This window comes from Drosophila mauritiana, chromosome 3L, assembly GCF_004382145.1.
Source record: "Drosophila mauritiana strain mau12 chromosome 3L, ASM438214v1, whole genome shotgun sequence".
In the NCBI taxonomy this organism is placed as follows: Eukaryota; Metazoa; Arthropoda; class Insecta; order Diptera; family Drosophilidae; genus Drosophila; species Drosophila mauritiana.
The window spans coordinates 8,285,587-8,302,287 of NC_046669.1; the positions used below are offsets into that span (position 1 = coordinate 8,285,587).

The 16,701-nt window shown below is 45.5% G+C and overlaps 1 protein-coding gene across 4 annotated transcripts in view; it reads left to right on the forward strand.

Moving 5' to 3' along the window:
* LOC117141423 (talin-2) overlaps positions 1-16,701 on the forward strand; it is a 29,158-nt gene that overhangs the window by 7,210 nt on the left and 5,247 nt on the right. For 3 of the 4 annotated variants that reach the window (XM_033304852.1, XM_033304855.1, XM_033304853.1), the window contains exons 2-11: positions 3,447-3,681; positions 9,228-9,486; positions 9,558-9,956; positions 10,016-10,207; positions 10,266-10,344; positions 10,404-10,907; positions 10,971-11,059; positions 11,457-11,545; positions 11,891-12,007; positions 12,069-16,656. In XM_033304852.1, the coding sequence (XP_033160743.1) occupies positions 9,351-9,486; positions 9,558-9,956; positions 10,016-10,207; positions 10,266-10,344; positions 10,404-10,907; positions 10,971-11,059; positions 11,457-11,545; positions 11,891-12,007; positions 12,069-16,656 (6,193 nt within the window). In that variant the 5' untranslated portion in view covers positions 3,447-3,681; positions 9,228-9,350. Of the gene's footprint in view, positions 1-3,446; positions 3,682-9,227; positions 9,487-9,557; positions 9,957-10,015; positions 10,208-10,265; positions 10,345-10,403; positions 10,908-10,970; positions 11,060-11,456; positions 11,546-11,793; positions 11,820-11,890; positions 12,008-12,068; positions 16,657-16,701 lie in introns of all 4 variants that reach the window. The other variant, XM_033304854.1, reaches the window with a different exon arrangement.

Genomic DNA, 16,701 nt, shown 5'->3' on the forward strand with positions numbered 1-16,701 from the left:
AGTTGACCCCCGTTGTGAGTTTGTGAGTAACTGAACTGTGCGGACAGTGCTTTTTTATCGGGCCACTCAACTTGGATAGTTTTCCATGGAGAAAAGTATTCGTTGAAAGTGCAAGCTCAAGGAGAATATTATTTCAAGTAAAAAGTGTTTATTGGCGATCATTTAAGTTGAGTTGAATTAACCAATCCGGGAAATGGAAACGTAGGAACGTGACTGTTGTTTATAAGTCGTTTAAATCTGAACGAATTCTGGTTGAATGTGCAAAATGTCCAAATAAACATTGTGGGCAATACCTTTGTGGGCATTTCATTGAATTCTTTAAGCAAATATGAGTTCATTTCCTCTTCTGTACTTCTCATTGCACTTTAAATAGTTTTAAATACTTCAAGAACCAATTTTTAATCTGACTTCTTTGAAACTCGCTTTTTAGTTTGATTCAGTGCTTTTATGAATGCACACTCAGTTGACCCCCAGCTTACATAATTCCACAGAATAAAGTGTATTGTTTTTTTTTTTTTTGGGAATCCGTCTAGCATTTGACTGCCATAATTGCGCTCATTAGGCCATTTTCAGTACCTTGTCACTGGATCGTGACACATTTGTTTAACGACCAGTTTTTTTCGCTGACCAACTCGTCAATTTCCGCTGACATGAAAAGTGAAATAAAAGTTTTTACACGAGTCGTTCGATGATGCTGAGTTACATTACTCAAGCGCAACCAAAAATCAAGCGAGTCGCCGGTGGGCATCGCTCTGCGGCCATCTGTTGGACCTCCAAACTAGCCCGTTGTAGTACACATAAATTGAAAATTTCTATAAATTCATCTATGACTCAGGGATCGAGCAAAAAATAAGCAAATGAATGATCCAAGAGCAGCAGCATCATCATCAGCATCATCGCCGCCACCAGCCAAGTACAGTGAAAGCTCCACAGAGAGACCCTTTCGATGGATCAAAGATCTGTGTGATAGGTGAGATTCGGCTAGCAAGGAACTGACTGTGTGTTAAGATTCGGTGGCCGGCTTCTTGAGATGCTCAGCTTATCCGCTTAGGTGGCTGCGTTCTATTTCCAGTGTTGCATGAACATCGTGCCACAGTTTTTGCTCGGGGGGCAAGTGTGATCCGTGGGGATTGCCTTTTCTCACACTTTTAGTTTCGACACTGTTCATTGATTTTATATTTGGGGGCGCATCGAATGGAAAATCCAAGAGATTTGTCTGCTCTCCAAATAATATTTGTTTACCTTGAAAGTTCTCGTTTGGACACGGTATTTATAGCGCTCCATTTATACATATATATATAGAATGGATTTGGGTTTGGGCACATATAGTATGGCTGTTGTTATGGTTTAATTAAAATCTGTTTTGCTTTTATCGTAGAGAGAACTTTTTCCTCGGGCCTGTTTTTCAACGCAATTTACGTTGGATTTTCTTTGGCAGTTTATTTAAATTCTCCTTTCTCTCGTTTTATTTTTATTGTGAGTTGTGATGTGATTTATAGCATTGGAAGCTGATTTAAGCACTTGCATGTGTAGTCATCACCGCTCGCATGTATGATGTATTATTTTATTTGTCATTATGTGTGTAGATAATTAGTGATTTTTGGCATGTGGTGAAACTCACCCGAAAGACTAATCCAATATACAAAAAATGTGAGATTAGTATAAATTGGAAGGGAATAGCTTTTATGAAAGACAATTACTGTGGTTAATTCTGAGTATCTTGCGAGTATTATGAATATCTGCCCGTTTCTATCTTGGATCTGCACATGTGTATCTGCTACTGTTTGGGTCAATAAACCCATACAACAGTTGCTCTTAATCTGGCGTGTCCACGTTGTCTGGCTCGGTCGTAAAGCACTCGGAACCCTTTTCAGCAGCTCGGAGGTTCGGCACTGTAGAACGTGCCTGAGCACCTAGACCGACATCTGGCTGCATGGCAGAATCGTGCCAAGGTCTCAGATTGTGTTCGCCATAACTACGTGACGCTATCGTTTTGTAATTTTGATTGCTCCGCGAAGACTGATACACATGCGAACCGATGTAGTCTGTATGAACGCAATCAGCCGTCGACCTACTAAATGGAAACTATACAAGCTACAAAAACTTGTCCAACGCCCACAATCGCAGTTTCGCTTTCATTGAGCGGCCGTGTTGGGGACCAGATGGGGGCCAGGAGATCAGTAGGAGGCACCCACGCCCCATGCTATTCCATTGTCTTGCCAACAAGTCGAGGGCTGAACTGCACCTGTAATAAGTCGATCTGGGGGATATGGGTCGGTTATTCTCAACTCATATCATGAAGTTTGTAAAAGTGGTCTCAAAATGTATCATTATTAATCTCATATGTATATACGCTAGTTATGTAACCCGACATATTGAAACAAGCAAGTAATGTTGCTCACAATACTTTTAACTTTCAACTTTAAAATGATTCTTAAGAAATGAACCTTATAGAATTGTATTTTTTATGATATAAATTATTGTTGGATTCTTGAATCATCAATTGAAATATCATTTCTTTTGTGACTAACAACGCCTGAGGTTTTCAAAATTGTCTGATATCTAAAAGTGAAATGTTTAATTATAATTTCAAGCTTAAATCAGTCATCTGTTTACTCACTGATTGGAATGTTGAATTAAACACATTTATCAGTAGGCATGAGTTAATGTTTTGAATACTATATTTAAAATATTATTTTGCCAAATCATAAAAATGCAATCAAAACAAAATTATTTTTGTTTTTCATATGATTTTTTATATTATGAGTACTTTAAAAACTTGATTATTTTGTAATCCTATGTTTAACATACATAAGAATTGTATGAATAATTATTAGGGATTGGTGTTCAGAAATGGGGATCATAGCAGCCGCATTCTTGACCAGCTTCAGCTGACAACCAATCTCCACCGGATCCTCCGACTTCTCCAGCCGATCCCGATCAGCCACATTGATGCACTCTTTTGGGCATTTGGGTGTTGATTGATATTTTTTGTTGCTATAAACAAAAGTCGCGCTGGCGATGTGCAAACGCCGCTAATGGAAAAGTCTGGTGCAGCATTCTTGGAATGGTATTCTATGTGCGCACATATCGATGGCTGTGCTCTTGCTCCGGCTGCCTTGGTGGCATTAACCGCAATGCCGACATCTAGCCATATATGTGCTGCTATATCGGCTTCTTCTCCTCCAGCTTGCCCCACCTAACAGACTCGTCCACATCCACATCCACATCCTCATCCAAGTCCACCCATCGGCGCCGAGGTCGCGCTGCGCTAATATGGAAAATGAAAACAGGAAAAATGCTTTGTGCGTTTGCAGTTGTTTTGGAGTGGATTGCTTTGGGCTCTATTGAAGTTGCCACAGTGGCAACTGGAGAGTTGGATAGAGATTTTCCTATAACTGCCCGCACTTTTAACCGTTTGCTCTGTGTTTCCCCTCTCTTTGCAGATCTTCTAAACAAATCAAACAAACGACAACCGCAACGAGCAACGAAGAAACAAACAACGCAACAACAACGACCACACTTAATACTGCCATAACACCTACACACACACACACACACACGGGCGCACACACAGCAAACAACTTTCGTTAAACACATTTCTCCACTATCTACGGAACAACTGAAACTAAATCGAACCCAACCCATTAGCCGAAGATAAGCGGCTGACTACGAACTGAGGTAAGTGAAGGTGTGAATACAGATCTGCATAATCAAATAATTAGTTTTTGGGTTAGTATTGTTGAAAAAGTGATTTCTATTTGGATATCTCAGCTATATTTACTTTTAAGAACTCTGAAAAACAAAGTTATTTGGGGGCTTCTATTAAAGTTATCAACAGCCTCTTCTATTTTATCGAGTGTAAAAAGTTAAATTGCTGTTTTTGATTATTCCCACAAAACACAATTAATCAAGGCGATCTGAAGACCAATATCCTACCTATAAAAGAGAAGAATGCCTTCTCCTATTTTATTACTTTAGTTTATGCCTCAGACGAGTCCTTTGTATCTGCTCGAATTCTATTTTTCCACTTAACAAACAGAAATAAAAACTGTGCAAATTACATAAAACGGCTCCACATTGGCGCAGCTCGATGGCATTTTGTTATCCGTTCCTCGAAAGGACGAGAAGGAGGGGAAAACATGGCTGCGAAGAAGTAAACGTGTCCCAAGACAAGTGAATAGTGTGCAGATTCCTTGGTGGCCACCGCAGGACTCCTACGCACGGCCACACGCGTTCCAGGACGAGGCAGGACACACTCACTCGGATCCCCATGTACTCGGCTATATGGCCAGACAAAATGGTGGCTTTGGCGCCAGGATGTCGCGCCAGTTGAGCTTATTTTTTTTTTTGTTCTCCGCTTGCTTTTATGTCGACAGCGATTGCACAGATAAGTGGGAGTGGGTGAAGATTACTATCCGACCGCCTTCCCATTTGTATCTTAAGGATTGTTGCTTGCTTACTGTCCTGAGCCACAATTTTCTTAACTCATTCGGTTATAATTAATCAAAGTAAATCAGATTAATTAACGAATGTAACGCTGAAAACGGCGATCTCCCGCTGTTCGATTTCCCGGTATTCTTTAACCATTATTCATTTTGCATGCCCCGATGAGATTGTGAGTTTCTCAGATAAAAAAAATAATTACAAAAAACACTCAGCCACGTTTAATTTATACAATTTTAGCCATGTAAATGGCGCTGGCAACAAACAATTCTCGTTGTACATAAGGCGAAAGCGAAGTTCAGCCATTGGTGGTCCATGCCACCCATCGGGTGCTCCCAGTTGGTGGTGGATTTCCCGCACAGACACACACACACAGACACACACATAGCATTAAGAAAACCCAAGTGAAAAAGCCAAAATGTTACTATGCTTCAACCCAAACCCTCCCTTCAGTGTGTGTGGATAGGCAATTTTTACGATCTCGCATAGCAGCCACCTACTCACATCCTTTTCGCGCAGCCGGGCAAGAAGGATGCCCGGGCACATGCCATCTCATACCGGCATCCCAGCAGCCGAACAGCCCAGCATCCTGGCAAGCTGGCATCCTGTCCGCGGAGCATGCGCGGATCGGCCGCCAGGACGACGCCGTCCAGTCGCGGATTCACACAACGGTTACGACTAGTGGAATGAATGATGCTGACATCAGAAGCTCACGATGTGTCGCCGGCATAGCACATCATTCTAGGCCTAGCCGCTGATCGGGCAGGACTTGCCAGTTCAGAAACCACCCAGAAAGTTGGTCCAGTCAGTCAGTGAGACAGAAAGTCTTAAGTCGCGTTCTGAAACCGTTTTGTGCCTGAGTTCTTGTTGAGTTTTTGCAACTGCAAAACAAATTCGTTAAGTTTGGCGGTCAAGTGCCTTTTGTACCGTTTCGGTTCCTGTTTTCTCGTCATAGTTCGTGCCTTATACCTAAGAAATATTATTAACTTTTTAAAAACACACACACACACACACACACTGCGTTGTTGTCGTCGAGTGCCTTGGACAGATACTTTACTTTTAATAGACCTTAAGTCGATGCGATCAAATCGCCGCTCAAAACTCTGCCACTAATTTGCCTTAGTAAAAACATAAAAAACCAACAAAAATACTATAAAAACTTTGTTACCAAGCTTTACACGTTTTTAACAATATATATACAAAAGTCACACGTTTATATATACTTTACAAGATTTACACAAAAACCAAGCTTTTATACTAGAGAAGAAAGAACTCGAGAACATTTGAAACGTTATTTGTTATAAAATTCGAGAACATTGAGAATTCCCACGTTAATATGATGTATACGCGTTTTAAAGATTTTCCAAATTGTTAGCGGTTTTTGCCATCGTTTTGTGTTGAGTAATTTGTAAATTCAGTTTCGGTTCCGTACAATTTGTTGTACAAAAACGGTACGCTCCGTTGCCAACACCACAAACGTGCCTCAGCTCGTCGAGCAGTTGCCGCAGCAGGATCCGCAGGACTCGCAGGAGTCGCAGGAATCGTCTGAACCAGCGCTGCCGTCGCAGTCAACGATTTTTAAAATCCCCTTTCAACAACACCCTGTAATGCCTTTCGATGACAACGTCTAGTAAACGATCGCAAAGATCCTGTTAAAACACCAAACACCAAAAACCCAAAAAAACAAAAACACTCTAAACACAACAACACACACAAAGATACACACACTACGCCCGAGCGTGCCTTTATAAGCATTAAGCCTTAAAAAGTAACCACAAGCTTTGTGCCTTAACGTTTTTCGATCGCCATTCACGAAAAAGTATTAACATCTTCACAAAAGAACATCATTGTTGATAAGATACCACGATGAAAGTAACAAAGGGTTCGAAAAGTAAGTAAAATGTAAATGATAGATCTTGAAGGGTTTTAAAAAAATATCATATATTGTTATAAGATCTTAAAATGCAATATGTTGTTCTGTTTTATATGGTTATTATATCCATTGTAAAACAATTTTATAAATTGGTAATTTAGTTTGGCTTAAACTCACCAGCTATGGATGAAATATCGCAACTAAGGATGGCTTATTTTTGAAGACACAAAAGTTTGCTTGTTCAACCCATCTGAATCTCGAACTTTCTGTTTTCCCTGCATATTAAACTCCACAAGTTGCCTGGCTGTCCACATCCACACTCAATTAATTAGATGTGCTCGTAGAAAAACGTTGCCGGCAGTAAATTACATCCATTAGCAGCACAGTGTGACTTCTGGATGGAAAGAGGTTGCCAATTAGTGAGAGGCTTCGACTCCACCACCGACTCCTTGCATGGGTTCCATTTGCATTCGGATGGTATCGCTTGGTGGCCAGCTGTGGAGGAGGATCCACGAAAGTGGGTGTGGATGCAGGCGGAGTTGGGGGAATCAGCATTTTCCAATCGCCCACTGTGAAAATTCGTGGCAACCGCAGGCAAAATTCGCCGCTTAGTTTGTACTAAAATTAACGAATATTTCCATGATTATTATGTTTTATTACTTCTCTGTAAATTGCAACTGCTGAGTGCCATAGGGAAATGTTTTCGGAAAGCATTAGGTTGCTGGGAAACTTGAAACCGTTTAAATAAGGGGTCCATTGATGTACTACATCATCATTCCCTGTATTTTATTGTTTGCTCTTTTGACGGAAGAAATCCATCTTAACGTGACTATGACAGCTTTTCTTTTCTTACTCGAAAAACCTATGTCCTTTCTTTGGCTGTTTTCTCTTGTTTGGCACATACGAGCACATAAAGTTAATTGAATTAATGGGCCGTATCCTATTACAATATTCACTAGGGTTCGAAGATGATATGTAGTGTTTAACAAAAACCCAAATGGGCTTTAAAAAACTACAACTGAATGGTACCACTAAACATAAACCACTTCAAACTACTTCTCCACAAAAAGTTAATTTAGCATTATTAAATTACGCAAAAATACTGTTTCTGATACACCAATTACCTCAAACAAGTTTTTGTTTGGTGAATTTAACAATTAACTTTTGAAAAGCAAAAGCAACCCCACACTACCCACCGCTCTGAACTTTGAACCTGTTTTCCTGTCGCGCAGTGTACTTTCATATCGGATTACGCAGTGATTGCTGGCCGTGCTCAGCCACCGCCAACACCCTCTCCTTCCGGCTGATGCTGCGCAGGATTCAGATACTTTTTGACCGGCTGGCGCCACTCAGGCGCCCTAAAAAGTCTACCATTTCTCCAAGAGAAAGGGGCAGCATGTGAGAGAACTCTCCGGTGGCAAAATGAGGGTGAAATTGCGGTGACTGCACCCTTTGACCGAAGGTTTCTCTCCACAAAAAGCACTGCGCAAGCGCTGCTCTCTCCGACGCTCTTTCGGACTTTCTCTTCCGAGTCCTGCCGGTGGTGGTGGGTGCCACCACCAGACAACGATGATGTCCTAGGCACCAAAGGGATGCTGATGCTGACGTCGGCGGAGCAGCATCCAACCCTCTGCCGCTGGCTCAGCCGCAACGTTGAGTCAGCCTTTTCATCACTTTCGTGCCAGATTCCGTGGAGAGCAGACGTGTTACTTCAGCCGGACGCAGGATGCCGACAATCGGTGCCATCCACAGCCGCCATATGGAACCAACATCCTTGTTTCGTTGTCGTTGCCCCCCTACAAAAAGTAATTGTGAAATTTGTGCGTGATATTGTGTGTGTCGTCTGCCGGAAATTTCAAGTGCTTCCTCTTGCTCTCTCTGTGTGTTGTATGTGTGTGTGTTTCATCACACACACACACTTACGAAAAAAAGAAAATAACAAAACATTTGTGTAAATTATTGATTTTCACATGCTAGAGCAAACAATAATGGTAGCGATTTTTCCACCCGAACTCTGACACACTTTGGCAGCTTTTGTCTCTTTACGTGGGCAGGATCAAAAAGCGGGCGACAGAAAATCAATTACTCCTGCCTTTCGGGGATGGAGAATGTGGCATTATGAGGGAACTTGGCTTAAAATCCAAAGCCTAATCATCAAGAGAACGGAGCATGCAGAGAGAGTTGGAGAAGTCACCAAAGTGGGCTTACTTTGCTACCCCATAAGGATACACTACAATGGGCCTGGGTTTTCAGGCTTTGATTTGGCCTGAACTCAAGTGTCCTGCTTTGCCCTCTCCCCTGCCTATTTGTGTTTGTGTGTGTGAACATCTAATGCCCTTGTGTGTGTGCGCGAGTGCTTCTGGAGAAGATTTTCATCAGCAATTTTATCGGCCGTCTGCGATTTGGGTGGTGGCTGCCACCGCCATCGCCCCTGCCCGCTTTGCCGGAAGATATCCTTGCGCTTTGGGGGTGGTTTCGGTTTGGTTTCGGTCTCGACCGATGGTTCCGGGTTTCGGCTTTTCTGGTGTCTGTTTTCCACTTTTAGTTTGTCCTCTTAAGTGTAATTCATTAGGAAATTAGTATATTTCAATTTGGACTAACAACACCCAATTATATTTCAATCAAAGTGAACTTAATCAATGTCATAAACTGCACTTTCTGCCAGCTAATTTGACTCCCTTTAGCTGAAAATCATAAGCTCGAAAATTTATAAAATGGGGAAATTTGTTACCCATATCGTTGAAATCTAAGCTTATTTTTTGTGGGACATAGGAGCACCCAATTTTTTTGCACGAAAAAGAAAAATGTATCCTCTAAAAACACTTATCGCTGTATCATAACTCATTGTTTGCTAAAAGTCAACCCGAAGTTTTATTAAACTTAAATATATTCCCTCTTATTTTTGCAGTGCCCATTGCATTTTTCACTTCCTTGGAAGTTTACCCAAGGAAACGACGACGAAGCGGAGGAGAGAGAAGTAAAAGAAAAGGAGCAGCGGAAGTCGAAGTGAAGCAGCGAAGACGACGCCAGAATGTCCACACTATCGCTGCGCATTCAACTGGAGGGTGGTCGGGTGACCAAGACCATACAGTTCCAGCCCAACACCACAGTCTTCGATGCCTGCAAGGTCATTCGCGATAAGTTCGCCGAGGCAGTGCAAGGACAACGTATGTGAAGACTAATTTCTCAAGCAATCTCATTTTTAAATCAATGATTTTTCGTGTTTTTTTTTTAATAGCCAGCGAATATGGAATGTTTATCTCTGACGAGCAGAACCAGCAGGGGGTTTGGTTGGAACCGGGACGCACCCTGGGCTACTACATACTGCACAACCAGGATACGCTGGAGTATCGCCGCAAGACGCGAACCCTACGTGTTCGCATGTTGGATGGCGCTGTAAAGACCATTCTGGTGGATGACTCCCAGCCGGTGTCGCAGCTTATGGTGGTCATCTGCACAAAGATCGGCATCACCAATCATGAGGAATATGGATTGGTGCGCGAGGACAACGAGGCGCAGAATGAGAATCTGCCGGACAACAAGTTTGGAACGCTCACCCTTAAGCGAAAGATTATGGAGAAAGATCGCGATGCCAAAATGGAGAGTTTGCGCAAGAAACTAAAGACGGACGACGAAAGTAAGTAACTAGTTTTAGTCCGCAAAAAGTAAAACATTACAATGGGGTTTTATTTTCAGTGAACTGGGTGGATGTGAGCCGCACCTTGCGAGAGCAGGGAATAGATGAGGCAGAAACTGTTTTGCTCCGTCGGCGCTTTTTCTTCTCGGATCAGAATATCGATTCTCGGGACCCCGTGCAATTGAACTTGCTGTATGTCCAAGCCAGGGATGCCATTCTGGATGGAACGCATCCTGTCACTCAAGACAAAGGTGGGTCCCTTGTTTTATGCTGCCAAGAATATTGTATTAATAATTATAAATTCCTTAGCTTGCGAGTTTGCTGGCATCCAAGTGCACATTCAATTTGGACCGCATAATGAGGCCAAGCACAAGACCGGATTTCTAGAGTGAGTTAAAGATTTATCCAATGTCCAGTACTTTATCTAAACAAAATTTTTATATGTAGTTTGAAGGACTTCCTGCCTCAGTCTTATGTTCGCACCAAGGGAATCGAGAAGAAAATCTTTTCGGAGCACCGAAAGCATGTGGATCTATCCGAAATCGACGCCAAAGTCCTGTACACTAAGACCGCCCGGGAGTTGCCCACCTACGGCGTTACCTTCTTTCTGGTCAAGGAGAAGATGAATGGCAAAAACAAGCTTGTTCCCCGTCTACTCGGAGTGACCAAGGATTCGGTGCTGCGCCTAGACGAGCACACCAAAGAGATTTTGATCTCGTGGCCCTTGACAACAGTACGACGTTGGGGCGCCTCGCCAAACACCTTCACCCTGGACTTTGGCGACTACGCCAATCAATACTACTCGGTGCAGACGACGGAGGCCGAGCAGATTGTCCAGCTTATTGCTGGCTACATCGATATTATTCTTAAGAAGAAGCAAACCAAGGATCATTTCGGCATCGAAGGCGATGAGGGATCCACAATGGTGGAAGAGTCAGTGGCACCATCCAAGTAAGTAAAGCTGCTTAGTGTGAGTAATATAGATTTGTAATCATTCCTCTATTTATATTATAGAGCCACATTCTTGCAACACGAAACGAATCGCATGGAGCAACTAAATGTGGAGAGCTTGGCTCATCCAGGCATTATGCGTCCATATGACGGTAAGTTTTAATTGCCTTGTAACAATATAAAGCACTTTAGCTTGAGCTGATTATTATTCGTTTAAATGTAAATGCTTTTATTCAATTTGTACGTTGGATGAATGAAGTACATTCTGAAGATGGTTTCTAAGAAGGTGTTTCATTTAAAGTAAAAGCTTAGTAGTTAAAGTCCAAATATCTTTGATTATCATCATAAGGATAAAAGCACAAAAATATCTTTGGAGACTAAACCTATAAAATTGTACTTAAGGTTTTGCGACTCCACATAAATTCTTAGATGCAATGTATTAGCTTTCTGCTTATTTATTTTATTATTGCTTATCTTGTAAATGCTAATTTATATTTTTATTTCTTTTACCAATCCCCTCTGAATTCCGCTCAACGAATCGAAACATAGGCGAGCGCTCTTATATGGAGAATGAAGTGCAGACCGTGCAGTACGGTGCCTTCGTCGGCCAGGTGAACCATGCCCACCAGCCCCCCACGGTGAGTAGATCACACCTCCATGCTCAGCCCAAAGCCACCAAGCATTCTTCATTAACTCCACTTATTTACACTCAGCCATTTATTTATTTCACACGCATTTTGCTTACGTTGCCACTGCACATACTTGTAACACTAGCCTAACAACTAAATCTGATCCACAAAACCATAATCCCATCCATCTAAATCGAACTAACATGAATCATTTCTCTAATTCCTATCTCCTGACATGCTGCAATTTCAAAATAAAGCCAGTGGTCATCCAATGTTTTACAAAGTATGCATTTTGCTGGAGAGAGTTCCTTCAAACGCAAATACTAATTTTTCATTTCAAATATGTTACTTTAGACTAAGGAAGTTCGCATTAGTTCTGTAAATCTGACGGAGCCACAGCGAGCTCTGCTGGGTTACATATCCGCTGGTCAGGATGTCTTGATTCGCGCTGACGAAGAGCTGCGCACCAAGGTAAGATAATTGACTTTTCTAAAGTATAAGTTATCTAATACGCAGTTTCGTTTCTTTCCAGGCACCCATCCAAGAGCTTGGCAGCGATTTGCGCTCTATTGAATGGCGTGAGAACACCTTGGACACTTCCAAGCAGGCGGTTAGCAGTCATGTGGCCACCATGAGCGCTGCCACTGCCCAAATTATAACCGCCTCTCATCCGGATGAAGTGGATACGGAAGCCATTTCGGCCTCGGTCTCCCAGATCGCCCAAACAATTCCGGAGGTGACCAAGGAAGTGCGTCTTATTGCCGCCTTAATGGAGAACGACACGAATGGTGACCAACTGCTGGAGGCCGCCCGCAACTTGTGCAACGCCTTCAGTGATCTCCTCAAGGCAGCCGAACCAGAGAGCAAGGAACCGCCACAGCATCTGATCAACGCAGCGAGTCGAGTGGGTGAAGCTACAACTCATGTACTCAGCACTATTGCCGAAGAAGAGGTACCCGAGAACCGTGACCTCCACGACATGCTCCTAGCCTTGGCCAAGGCGGTGGCCAACACCACTGCTGCCCTTGTGCTGCGTGCTAAGAACATTGCCGCGAACTGTGAGGATGAACAGGCCAGGAACCGTGTTATTGGAGCTGCCAGTCAGTGTGCCCTGGCTACGAGTCAATTGGTGGCTTGTGCCAAGGTGGTGGCACCAACGCTACACAATGCTGCCTGTCGTGAGCAACTCGAAGCGGCTGCCAAAAATGTGGCCAGAGCCGTCAATTCTTTGTGCGAGGTCTGCAATGAAGCCAGCAATGACCCTAAGCTGAAGGCCGATCTCCTTGCAGCGGCTCGTGACGTGTCCAAGAGCCTTACTGATATGCTGGAGCACGTAAAGCTGAGCTCCAGGGAGCATGCCAATCGCACCAGCACCGAATTGAGCCCCGTGGAGAACGTGATAATCGGCACTGATATTCTGGTATCCACTCACGATCCCCAGGAGATGGTGCGCCATGCACGTACCCTTGGACAAACAACTGCTCAGCTTATCCAGAGCATCAAGGGGGAAGCGGATCAGCAACAGGATGCAGACATGAAGCGTCATCTGTTGTCCGCCGCCAAGCAGCTGGCGGATGCCACTGCTAAGTTGGTAGAGGCCGCTCGTCTCTGCTCATCCAACCCGCATGATTCGGATAACCAAAACGCTTTGCGTAAGGCAGCGGAGGAACTTCGGGAGATCACCACTACTGCGGCTAACACGCCTGCGATGAAACGTGGACTTATCCAGCGATTGGAATTCTGTTCGAAGCAAGCAGCCTCAGCAGCTACTCAGTGCATCTCGGCGGCTCAGAACGCAGTCCAGCACAGCCAAGACCATCAGACTAAGGAAACCCTTCTGCAGGATTGCAAGCGAGTGGCGGACACTATCCCACGACTAGTCACCTCGTTGAAAACAACCCGTGCCCAACCCGATGACCCTAATGCCCAGCTAAATCTCATCGAGGCTGCTGAACAGTTCATTGAACCTGCTCTGCAGGTGTCAAAATCGTCGCGGGCTCTACAGCCCACTGTCACTGATATTCCATCCGCTACCCAACTGTCCAAGGGTGCCTTGCACTTGGGACAATGTGTCTCGGAGCTACATTCGGTAGCACAGCGTGCTCGTGATGCCTGTGGTGGTCAGGAACTGGAGTCAGCCTTAGAGGAGGTGCGCAAACTGCATGACGTGTTGGATGATACACGCCAGGCTGCTATCGCCGGGCAGTTGCGTCCATTGCCGGGACAAACCGTGGAGAATACAGCCGATGAGCTAAGAAAATCGGCAAAGAACGTGGGAATCGCCTTGAGCCAACTGCTCTCCTCTGTGCTACACAACCAGCGCAGCTACGCTGGAGCTGCTGGACGGGACACTGCCCTGGCATTGGGCGATTTCACCAGGAGCGTACACGGAGTGGCGGCCACAACACAGAATCCAGCAATCATCGACTGTGCTGATGATGTGGTTACCAGCTCGGCGCGACTCATTGAGCAGGCCCAACGCACGTTGCAGGGAGCAACTAACCCGGAAGCTTTGTCTCAAGCTGGACGAGAGGTCACCGGAGCCCTTTCCGCCACCGTTGACTGCATTCCCGGACAGCGAGAAGTGGATGTGGCTTTGAGGAATGTCAGCGAATTGAGTGAAATCCTATCAATGAGTGAATTCCCACCTTCAAGCCGTCCATATGCCACTCTGCAGTCGGAACTTAAACAAGTGGCAGAGCAGTTGAGCAGCGCCGGTGGTGAGATTGTGGTGTCGTATTCCTCTCCCGCTTTGCTGGCCGAGAGTAGCCAAAACTTTGCTGCCAACTATCGGGATCTATTGTCCGTCAGCATGGAAATGGCCGGCCAAACGCAGGAAGAGGAGGTGCGCTCGCATATGATCGAGTCCCTGCGTCATGTCTCCACTCAATCATGCTCTCTCCTCTCGACGGCAAAGTCGATTGCCGCCGATCCCGGTCAGCCTAATGCTAAGAACCTGCTGCATGCCGCTGCCCGAGGAGTGACCGAGAGTATCAATCAGTTGGTTGATGCCAGCATCCAATCCGCTCCCGGACAAAAGGAGTGCGACAACGCTATGCGCAACATTGAAGCCTTGCGTCTCATGTTGGACTATCCTCATGAACCTATCAACGAGTTGGGATACTTCGATTGCGTGGAACAGGCCACTGGAAAGTCAAGGAACCTTGGCTATGCTATCTCCGAGATGATCAATAATGCCAAGCAGTCGCAGCATGTGGAGTTTAGTCAATCGGTGAATAACGTTAACGACTCCATTCAGGGATTGATCGAGAGCTCATCGCAGGCCGCCTATTTGATTGGAGTTTCGCATCCTTCAAGTGTCGCAGGAAGACCAGGAATCATCGACCAAGCCCAGCTTACTTGGGCCTACCAGGGAATCCGTCAGCACTGCGACATTGTGAGCAGCCAGCAGTCTACTAAGCCGCAAATGATTTCTGCCCTTACGGTGATTGCAAAGCACACCAGTTATCTGTGCTCCATTTGCCGTCAGGCCTCGATGAACACATCGAACCCTGTGGCCAAGAACGAGTTTATTGTGCTGGCTAAGCAAGTGGCCACGGCTACTTCGGACTTGGTGCAGGCTATCAAGGCTATTGAGGAGCAGCCGGCTGGCGGAAGTCGAGAGCGTCTGGTGGATCCTTTATTGGAAGCTGTCAAGGCTGTGCGTCAGTATGCTTCGAGTTCAGAGTTCAGTTCAGTGCCAGCGAAGATATCTGCGGAGGGCAGGAAAGCCCAGGAGCCAGTCATCCAAGCGGGTCGCGGTGTAATCGATGGTGTTGTAGAGATGGTCAAGGCTGCCAAGTCATTGGCCCTAACCCCCGATAATCCGCCAGTGTGGCAACAGCTCTCCATGCACTCCACTCCGGTTTCGGAGTCGGTAAAGCGATTGGTGGACAATATTCGCGACAAGGCGCCTGGGCAGGCACAGTGCGAACAGGTGCTCCACACACTGGGCACATGTACGCGAGAATTGGACAGTTGTGCCCTTGCCGTTAATGCACAGGGTCTCAGTCAGCGACGGGATAACAACTTGCACGGATTCAGTGGCCAGACGATGAACTCTGCTTCCGAGCTTATTGACAAACTGGAACCTATTCGTGTGGCTGGCAAGAACAATGCCGAACAACTTGGTCACGCTGTGGGCGAAATCTCGCGTTATGTGGTGCCCATGGTTAATGGAGCAATTGGAGCTTGCACCCACATTGTTCACAGTCAACAGCAAATGTCGCTAATTCAGCAGACCCGTTCGGTGGTGGAAAGTGCCATTACCCTGGTCCAATCGGCCAAGGATTCGGCTGGCAATCCTCGTGCCACTCATGCCCATCCCCGACTGGATGATGCAATCGATGGCACAAGGGAGGCCATTCAGGAGCTGCAGCAAACCGTGGAGAAGATCAATGCAGAAACGGGCATCGTGACCGGATTGATGGAGCAGGTGAACCGTTCCATCACCCGTTTAACCGATAAGCGGCAGTCCCTGCTGAACGCCTCGTACTCGGACACCTTTGTTGATTACCAGACGCGAATGGTGGCGCGAGCAAAGGAAATCGCCAGTCTGGCCAACGAGATGAACGCCAAGAGCAGCGTTGAACCATCGGCTCTACCTCAACTCGCCGTGGACATGACACAAAACTATCAACAGTTGACTCAGGACTCCGTTGGAGCAAGTACAACCACTTCCTCGCCGGATGTGGCAATGCGTATTCGCACCACGGTAATTGATTTGGGCCGATCGGTGAGCTCTATGATTCAGTCGTCGGCCGGCGGAGCACGACCCAACGATGTGGGTGCCCAAAAAGAAATTGCACGCAGCGCTCGGGAGGTGTCCGAAAAGGTGGCCCAGGTGCTGGCGGCTTTGCAGGCGGGATCGCGTGGAACTCAGGCGTGCATTAATGCAGCCCACACGGTATCCGGCATCATTGGAGACTTGGATACAACCATTATGTTCGCTACTGCCGGAACTTTGCATTCGGATGGAGATGGAAGCTTTGCCGACCACCGCGAGCACATACTTCAAACGGCAAAGGCTTTGGTGGAGGACACCAAGGTTCTGGTGACTGGAGCGGCTGGAACTCAGGATCAGCTAGCCAACGCCGCTCAGAATGCTGTCTCAACCATAAGTGAGTGCAATTTAAAGAAAATATTACTAGCTTACTAATAAACGA